A 10,230-nucleotide genomic window follows, 5' to 3' on the forward strand; every position below is an offset into this window, starting at 1 on the left:
ATATTACTAAGATTCTAATTTTCAATATATTTAGTGCTGGGCTGCCAATTTTATATTAGATAATTCCTGCAAGATTGAACCATTTCAGTGCCATACTTACACTTTCCTCTTTTCTTCCTTAGTACTTTGCAACACTGACTGGAACAAACTATTTGACCATATTTTAACTGAGACATATCCCATTTCATTTAAAAAGAAGAGCATCAATTTGTGTAACTGAACCTTGATTTGTAAAACTGCATCATAACAATAACCTGCTAATCAGCGTTTTTTTTTTTTGTGTGTGTGTGTGACATTTTTTGTTGGTGTCTATTTTTATGTTAATTACTTTTTGTCTTTTATTTTTAAACCCCCCCTTATGTAATCGTCTTTGGATGCCTTTGAGGTGAATAAAATTAAATGACATGAATGCCTCTGCATCATTTATTCAATTGTTACTTTAGTTCATTTTGTCTGGTCCTACCGCCTCGATTATTGCCATTTCATAGGGAATCTTTTTTTATACAACTTCCATGTCGTTCAGAAACAATCGCACCACCCAGTTTATCGCTTAAAAAAAAATTACACATCTGCCTCAAGATATCACTTTCTTGTATTTCACTACAATAATTTTAGGTTATATTAATTTTCCTGCGTTCTAAAATTGGTTCTTTAAATCACTCGGCGTTCACAGCTCTCACGTTAGCTCATAAAGAATAAATTGTGCGAAAACCCGCGTTTCTACGACGTAAAAGCTACGCGCGAAGCCTTCAGCTCAGCTCTATAGCGCGGCGCTCGTCAGCCTGCTGCCGTGACGTCACCGGAGGCGTGTGCTGGCCTTCCCCTCTAGGTGGTGTTGGTTTGGTCCAAACCTCCTCTCCCGTTCCTTTTTTGCCGTTCGCGCAACGTTCGCCTGAAGCGCGAAACACATGCGCGTCAAAACTGTCCGATCCGGCGTGCGAACTGTAGGGAAGATGGCTGCTCCAAATCTCCGCACAGGACGGTTCGCGACACACGGTTCTCGACGCGTCGTTGCGTCGCTCCGTTCAGCTCCACCCAGTTTCGGGTATCCCTCTACCTAATGGATGGATGGATGGATGCTAATGGCTATATATTTATACTGGGCGGTAGCTCGCGCCACCGAGCCTAGAAAACTAAAATACTTCCCTCGTCCTTGATTTTTTTTACTTTAAAACGAACATAATATTTTTATTTCATTCTATTAAAGTGTGCGTGTGTGAAGATTTTCCGTGAGACTACTTTTCTGCTCAACATCACTTAATCACGATGCACCACAGCGGACCTTAGGAGCCATTCAAGCGAAGCGAGCACTGGGTACAAATCACGTGACTACGTACCGCGCGCATTGCTGCGTCTCTCCCGAAGTTCACGTGACACTCACATGACATTGGAGTGGCTCTTAGCGTCCGCTGCTGTCCATCCTAAGGTGAAACGGAGTGTATTCGGGTTTCGACGGTCTCGATCGGTCCCAGAAGGCCGGCTTGCTTTGGCGTGCGAAATCAGCAGCTCGTTTTGTGCGCGCGGGAAAACTCGATGGAGTCCGTTCCCTTCACAACCACGTCGCGTGACGCACCACCACATCCGCTTCCCCGAGCCACGTAGCGCCTCCTCACCCGATCGGTCTGAATGTCACGTGACAACTTGACCTTCGCCCCATCTGTGCTGCCATTGGCTGCGGCCCTCCGAAAATCGGACAACGGTGCGGCGATATCTCGCAAATTGGTCGGACGCCGGCGCCGGAGAGAGCCCCCGTCCGACGCTCCGGTGCGACGAAAACCCGCCTCCGAACGTCGTTCCGGCAATTCGCACGTCGGATCGGACAGTTTGGACGCGCATGTGTCTCGCGCTTGACCCTTTTCGTGAAGAGAGCGCGCATGTCGCGCAAAATCTTTTTCTTTTTTTTTTTCTTTTTTTTTGTATGTGCCAGAATTGCGCGCGGCAAGAAGGCCCAGCGTTTCGAGCTACCTGTTTTTCGTGTTTCTGCCTAAATTTTCCTCGCTTCCCCAAATAATTACATAGTCCTAAATATTCGTATTTTTTTACATTACTTTCATTCTTAAAGTGAGGGACATACTATGTAGGCCTGCGTTTCGCAAATATGAGTTCATCGGGCCAAAACCGTGGCCAAAGCAAATCCGGCGAGCGGAAGTGTTACCGGGAGAGATCCAAACTGACGTATGAAACCCTATCTTTACTTTAAATGTAACGTATGCCATCAGAACATGGTAGCGCTTAATAACTCCAATGGCGATTTTTAATAGTCAGTCCTAAACAAAACGTGAAAAACAAGCGACAGTTGTCGAACTCGAAGACGACACACAGTAACTACCATTTCGTGCACGGCACTTCCTAAAATATTATTAGTCATGATAAGTCTGTATCTCCAGTCATCGCCGTATTTCTTCCTCTACTCAGGCTTTCTCTCTCGAGAAGGCACAGGAGGATCTCGGAAGCTTCCACTTGGCTGATCCTTTCCTCCATAGCTTTCAGGGCAGCGTTGAAAACGAATGAAAAATGATTTTGCCGAAAAACGTTGTTCGAGTGCTATAGGGTCATGAAATCCGTTTCGCGTGACTGGTACCCCGGAGCATTTGAAATATTTTTAAAGGCGTTGAGACTGCTCATTCCTCTACCAGCGGCGTAAATGGCGTACAGGAATTGTATACATCTTTCAGGTCTGCTACATCTTCGGCAACCGAAACTTGCGACATGTGTACACCAACGACGCGTTATGTTTTCCGACCGAATGTGCGTCCTTTCTCGCGGTGTCAATCAGTTCGTCGAACGACGTTTCATGGGCAAATCGTTTTGTCGACACTGCGATGTTTCATCGACAGATCGTTTCCTCGAAACGAGCACCCGCTCATTTCATCGACAGACGTAGCGACGTTTCGTCGACAGCTCGCTCTGCCAGCTCAGCCAGCTGCACCTCCTCGTGGCGCCTGCGCGGCGCGCGGTCTTGTGCTGGATGGGTAGATGAAAGAATGAATGACGGCCGACTGGGCCAAGTAGGGCGAAACCAGTGCGCAGCCTCACCGACTTTCTTTTCCTGCTTATTTATTTTATTTATTTTTTAGGGGGGGGGGGGGGGGCATTGATCGCGCCGATATTGGAATTTACGATTTGTATGGTTTCGCTCGTGTCTTTGCCCGAGCCTTTGGAGAAGCGTTGTCCACTATCTTTTCTCAAATTAGATTCTTAAAACATTGAACAATATGCGCTGCTCTTGAGGGCTACGCTTTCGGCAGCATACGTGCGCGAGGTGTCTGGACGTCATTGAATGCCACCCTTCGCGGGCTGGCCGCCGGCACTCCGACTGTTCTGACGAAGTGGCAGAGTCATTTCCAGAGCACGTGTATCTTTCCGCGCGTCGCATCTATTGGTAGAATCCTCAAGAGCCACCTAAACATAGCATAGATAGTCTACACGTCAAAATACTAAAACTCTTAAAAAAAACTTAAAAAAGGAGGAATGTTTGCGGTACACACAGCCATTCTATCGTTGCAAATGGCATAAAATCATTTTTTAAGCTAATTGGCATCTGGTCTTAGCCGCTAGCACTAAACTTTGGAGGAGACTGAACATTCGGTTACGCGTAGTTTACTTTTACGGTGATATGTATATATGATATACCTAGCTGTGTTTGGAGAATTATGTTTGTCCTTTGTCCCTCTTGTTCCCCTTCTCCAGGGATTACTTTCGTCATTCTTGTCCAGCTCGCTTGCACCTTTGCACTTAATTGCATTATAATAGATAAAACACTGTTCGTTTTCCTCCGAGCACCGGGTATTCAACGTACTGTACTTACCAGACCGCATACCATTCTTAGAGTTTAGCATATTTATCTTCTGGATATTAAATAACACAAAAGTTCTGCTCATATTATTTCTGTACTGAAATATTGCATGCACATAAGACCAATATGTGACCGAGAAACATTAGACAAGGAAGCCGCTATTTTATGCAAAGAGCTGGGTCACGAATTGATTGCCCCTGGTATCTGTCTGCTGGCATCAATAAAAAAATCAATTAAATGTCGCGTGTGAGGACCAGTCGGCTACTGCCGACAGATCTCGTCTAGTGGTACTACCGCCTCCAAGGCCTTGCATGTGGCGGCTGCTCGAGAGAAACTATATAATGCCTTAAGTTGCACATTTGATATCAACTATGGTTCCCTTTGTGTAATACGACTAAACTTGGGGTAATGTTTTATTTATTTGTTACCAATTCTCGTGTCTTTTTTTTTTGTCGTTTTTTTTTGTTTTTTTTGCACTGCAATGTAGCGTTTTTAGTTTACTCGCAGGAACCGTGCGCGCGGGAGTGCGAGTGTCATTGTTTTTTTATGCTTTTGGAGTAAGGGGCCGTTTAAACAACCAATCCATAAAGTTATTCGCATATGATTGTGTCATTTACCGTGTAATCCATTTTGACACTGATACGTCTTTTCTTCAGATTGACTTTAATTCAATTACTGACTGGTCTTGAAAATGCGCCTTAATGCCAATAGATGTAAAGTAATGAGAATTTCACGGAAAGCTGCCTGTACTAACCCTCCTCAATATAACATTGGTTCTGTTCTTGGACAGGTGACATCGTACAAGCACCTAAGTGTCCATATAACATCTGACCTCTCCTGGCAAACTCACATTAACTTTATTTCTAACAACGCTAATCGCATCTTAGGTTACTTACGTCGCCACTTCTCAAGGGCTCCTTCATCATTAAAACTACTGCTGTACAAGACCCTAGTTAGATCCAAGCTTGAGTGTGCGAGTTCGGTGTGGGACCCAGGCCATGAATTTCCTTCTGCATAATTGAGGGTAATGTACATGTTTAATTTAAATTAAAATATTAGGATCGTAATGTAGCAATAAAAGGCTGCAAGCTGTGTTTTTGTTAAAAGTAACCAATATGAAAACAAAAATCAGTGTCCACGCCCTTTTCCGCAACCCACCATTGGATCGAAGTTTTGTTTTGCGCCTACGCATATTTTTTTCCATCACTTTACTTCCTCCAGGAACGTTCAGTTCCATAAACGGGCTTCGCAACTTGCAAATATCCCAATAGGCCACGAGCGAAGTCCTGTGCGCTCTTGCTTATTCCATGTGACACAGATGAGAGCGAGAGGGTAGCGCAGTTGCTCTCTTTGGAGAGAAACTGCGCTAGGCATTGTCTTTGTCCTCTTTTACAACCGCTTGTACCTCGAGTTTCCGGCATTCCTTTCAAAGCCGCAAAGAAAAAAAAAAAAGAAAAAAAGTTTGTCGACGAAACGTTTCACGGTGGTGCTCTCCACGAAACGATTTTCGACGAAACGTCACAGTGTCGACGAAAAGTTGCTCACGAAACGTAATTCCACGAAACGAGTTTCGACGAAATGATAGGGACCCCTTTCTTGTGTACGGAGAGGTCCTGAAAAAGTTGCCGCACAAGATGATCACACGATTCATTTCGTCCGCACACAGAAATTGACTCGTGGTTTTAATTAAATTCGACGGCTCTGATCAACAAGGCGTTTTTTTAACAAGTTTTATTTTCTCTTTTTTTTTCTTTTTGCAGATGGAAACTCATCTTCTCGGCAAGAAGACCATCGTTTACGACGAGCAACAAGCGGCGGAGCTGTTGGAGTCGATGGAGACCCGTCCCCAAGCGAACGTTCTGTAATACATCGGTGAGCGAAAAGACCCCGGTTGCGGTAAATACATCTACAGACTCGTCCTGGACTTGGACTGCCAGCCGGACCACCCCGTGTTGACCGTGGACAACGTCGTGTCGCGCGCCGGCAAAGGCGCCCAGCACCGTGTGAATCGGTACCGCGAGTGCACCGTGACGACCAGACTACGTTTTCAGTGGAAGTCGTATTGACGAAGCGGACGAAAACCACAGGCGACGCGGACGTGGTACGTTGGCACGTACACTACACAAACTTTGCGTTCGTGGACGACCCGCCGCGCAACGGAAACCGACTCTTGACGCCGGTGCGCGAGCTACTCGCCGAGGCTGTTCCCGAGGATTGGCCGGACTTTGACATTTCTACCGGAGCAAACCAATTCATGATTTGTGTACGAAAGCAAAAGGTTTGAAGCCGCGAGCGCTTACGAGTACGTAAATAGTGTGACGTACAACGTCGACGTCGAATCGGACGACGTGACCGTAGAGGACAGAGGGGCTGTAGAGTACAATCAGGGCGTGGGCGTGGTTTCCGAACGGGGCTCGGACGAGGAGATGGACGAGGACAGCGTATTGCACCCCCACGACGAGGGGTTTGGTAAAGTCGAGGTCGACGAAAGCGGTGGCCTTGAGATAATTTATCCCACGGGCACACCGTCCTCTCCGGGCGAAAACGTCGTCGAGAATTCTCTTACGACATGCATCAAATTGGCAAAAGCGTACGACGGCATTTACGTGAACGAGGGTGAGTCCAAATCCACGGTGGCTATTCTGGAATTCATTTTCAAGTGGGCGTTGCTAAAGCTGATGTTTTTGGCGGATTACGCGAAAAAGCGTGACCATTGGAACAAGTTATTGTTGATAATAGCCAGCACCATGAATTACACCACGGGGCTGCGAATCTTTCGCGTTTTGTCTCGGGAGTTCCAGCCCAGAATGAAAGAGAACCCGAAGTACCATTACGATCGCGCGGTGGCCTGGCTCTGGAAATACACATCCGCGGATGGTTTGCGAGACGACGACGGCGAGAGCTCAGAAGACGACAGCGAGGACAAGGATTTTCTCCGGGACAGAACCAATCGCTTGATACCCGTTCCGCCCAAAACGCAATACGTCGCACAAAAGAGGAAACGCTCTGACGGTCGCAGTTCTTCTGCGAGTAACGTCGAACATAAGCCGTTGAGTTTGCCGAGAAAAGTGTTCCGCATTCAATCCGAACCGCTTTTCACAATGACTAAAGAGGACGAGGAGACGTCCAGGTGGCTCTTGAAGGAGCTGGCGAAAGGATTCGGCCTTAAACGGTTTGTTTACAGCGAATACATAAAGCGATTGCTCGAAACCAACAAGATCTGCACTTTGATGCTCAACAAGGGGTCGGGTAGGTACGATCTGTTTAAATACAACGAAACTACGGGAACAATGATGCCCAATGAGCCCAGCACGCTGTTGTTGGACTTGGAAACTGTGGCCATAAAGACGTGCTTCAAGTTTGAGTCGTGGGGCGAGGACGTAAGTCCGTTCAATTTGTGTTACGAAGTTTTACTAGAGTTGACGAATCAAAGAGAGCGCAAGTTGGATTTCTCTAAACTACACAGGTACCTACAGTCCGGAGCAGCCAGCACGCATTCGATAAAACTCACCAGCAACAGACACTTGGTGTTGCCGAACGGGGACACGTACGACTTGTACGACAAGCGTTACGTGGCCTGGAGCCCGGACCAAGTGTGTACCGTGCGCAGCGAATGCGATTTGACTCTGGGCGTCGGCGAAAAGGTCGACCACTACTACGTGGAAGTGCTTCCGACTCGAGGCGGGTTTCGCTACCGGTGCCAGCTCTTGTGCAAAACGATCGACAATGCTTGGTCGGTGTTCAAAAACAACAAACTGGGTCACGAAGTGTTTGCGGTGATAAAGGCGATGAGCGACCGGGTGTTCAAAAAGATGAGCAAGTTTTCCGATCCAGAGGAGTTTATGGATAACTTCTTGAAAGAAATGTGTAGAGAATCGCCGCCAAAGAAGTTCCAGGAATACTTCGACGTGAAGCCCAAGTACGATGACACCCAGATAAGTCCGGACGACGTGCCCACGCAAGGGGACATGAACGAGATAATGCGCAACGCGGAGAGCAAGCTCGAATGCATTTCGAAACATGGCACGTCCTCGAAGAGCAGTCTGTATTGCTGCGTCGTCATTTACATCGTGTCCCTCCGCTTCCTTTTGAAGAGGCACCCGGGTTTACACAACGCCGTGATGGACACTGCCCTGAAGCCGAGTGCCCACGACGACGATGGGGGTCCGATTTCGTTCGTGTGTTCCCAACTGACGTGGGATGAGCTTGTGTGGACGATGCTCATTGAATTGTTTGGATCATCCGAACAGGCGCGCATGGTTCTAGAGTTTTTAGCCCTGGGTCTGTCCACCGATTCCAGCGGCCAGCAGCTCATGTTCATGCACGGCGAGGCCGCGAACGGAAAGTCGTTGTTTCTCGGGATTTTGCGTCACCTGTTCGGAAAGGACAGCAAGTTGGTGCGAACCCTGCATTCCAACTTTTTCACGTACAATTCGGAAGAGCGAATGGCCGCCCCGTTGAGAAACAATTCAGAGGAAATTCGCTTTGTCATCCAGAGGAAAATCCCGATTCTCGACATGGACAAAAGTGGCCGTCGGCTGTTGAAGCAGATTACGGGCGGGGACACGGTGTCCATTCCACAACAGTACGATCGGTACCATAACGATTTCAGGCTCTCGGCAAAGTTTCTCATGTCGTCGAACGACATCCCGTACTTCTCGCCCTCCATGGAGGCCGAGCAGAAGCGCTTCATGATCGTGCCGACCCTTTCGACCTTTCTCGCAGACAAGTCCTGTCTGAGAAAACAACTGTTGAAACACCTGTCCGCGGGCCGTTACAGTAGGCGTCTCTTCTCCACGCCGTACCCGGACTCGGAGCGTGACTACATTAAGGAGACCAACAAGCAGGCCAACACAATATTTACGCAGTCGGGGCCTATTTTGGGAGCCCGAAACATGCTCTTTCGCGAGCACTATCTCAACATACTCGAAGATTCGTTCGCCACCGAGCTCTGTTCCGCTCCGCGTAGCATACCCACGCAACGTTGGCTGTTGGGCAATCCCAACCTGATGTTCGACGAGGCCCAGAAGAAACTTGGCGCCGCTCTCTGCCGCATTCTACTCGACCACATCGTGCCATCGATGGGCGGTCTCGAAAACGTGGATCGCACAGTGGGAAAGCTGCAAAGCTACGTGTCCGAAAACGCAAACACCTTCAGCAGTTATAAAGACGTCCTGTACGTTATTCTTAAGCGCCTGATCGTAAACAGAAGGGGGTTTTCCATCAAGATTGACAAATTGATGCCGATGGTCGCCGAAGAACTGACCGAAGCGAAACGCACACTGAAGCCGATTCTGTTCGGACGGGACGAGGACGCGGGCTCCGAGGCGTTCAAGAGCGTCGAGGGCGCGTGTAAGACGGAAGCCGCGTTTTGTCGCACTTTGAAGGACTGTCATTTCAACCTGTCTAGCATGGAAGACGGGATGCACTTGAACGATTTTCAGAGTATGGAAGAATTTTTATTGAACCGTAAAAATCTCGACGTGTCGCCCATCGAGGCGCTCGTCATGCGCGACGATCTGAAAAAATACAAGCCTGACAATATGTTTTACGGACCGACCAACGACGAAGTCAAGACCATCCGCGACAAGTATTTGAAACCTCCGATCGTTCGCTCGGATTTTAAACATGGAACCGACGCCGGCAATTCCGTCAAAGAGCGCCGTAGAAACAGGCACTTGATGACGAGGATCGCCAACATTCTACGCATTCCTTGTTAGTATTCCACCTCTTCTTCTACTCCTTCCTTCTCGTCGTCTCCACTGAGGTGGGAAGGTGGGACGGGGGTCTTCAACCACTTCCTCAATCGGAGGGTGAAGCTCGTCGCCCACCTCAATTCGTTTGTTTTTGTACGCTTCGGCAACCCTCGTCAATATGGTGTCTGTGTCTAGGGGTCCTCCCTCTTCTTCGTCATTCCCCTAGATCGCATTGACGGACCCGTTGATATCACACCTTGTGCGTGCGTGTATGTCTTGTACAAACGACAGCACGTCTCGAAAGTGATCCCGTAGGCGTCGGATTTCATGCCTATATACATATTGATGCTGCTGTACGGAGAATGTAGGAAGTCCCACGTCGTCGTATAAATCCAGGAGGTCGGTGTAACTAATCTTTTCGTCCACGCCGTCGTCGTATTTATGGCGCACCGTGAATTCACGAGGGCGCCCATCAAACCATTCGGCCAATCTTGGCCGCGACACGATCACATGGTCGTGTTGCCGCGGGGTCGATCGGGATCTCGAATTCGGCTCCCGACGCGCCGCTTTCTCTCCTAGCCACTGGAGGGCGCTGCAGGCGCCCCCGTGGCAGGCGAGGAGAAACCTCCTCGCCCATCGACATATATACTCGGTGGGGCAGGGGGCGAGAGGCCTCTAAGAACTTCGGACGAGACCGAGACGCAGGCACTGGCAGGCAAGTGGGTGGCGACCGGATCT

The 10,230-nt window shown here is 48.5% G+C and overlaps 1 protein-coding gene across 1 annotated transcript; it reads left to right on the forward strand.

Moving 5' to 3' along the window:
- The first annotated feature begins 5,556 nt into the window (after positions 1-5,556).
- LOC115322933 lies at positions 5,557-9,568 on the forward strand. Its single transcript, XM_029983294.4, has 2 exons — positions 5,557-5,657; positions 6,075-9,568. The coding sequence occupies exons 1-2, from the start codon at positions 5,557-5,559 to the stop codon at positions 9,514-9,516; spliced, it is 3,543 nt and encodes a 1,180-aa protein (XP_029839154.4). The 3' UTR covers positions 9,517-9,568.
- The last annotated feature ends 662 nt before the right edge of the window (positions 9,569-10,230 follow it).

Source organism: Ixodes scapularis, unplaced genomic scaffold (assembly GCF_016920785.2).
Source record: "Ixodes scapularis isolate PalLabHiFi unplaced genomic scaffold, ASM1692078v2 ptg000080l_1__unscaffolded, whole genome shotgun sequence".
NCBI classification, from domain to species: Eukaryota; Metazoa; Arthropoda; class Arachnida; order Ixodida; family Ixodidae; genus Ixodes; species Ixodes scapularis.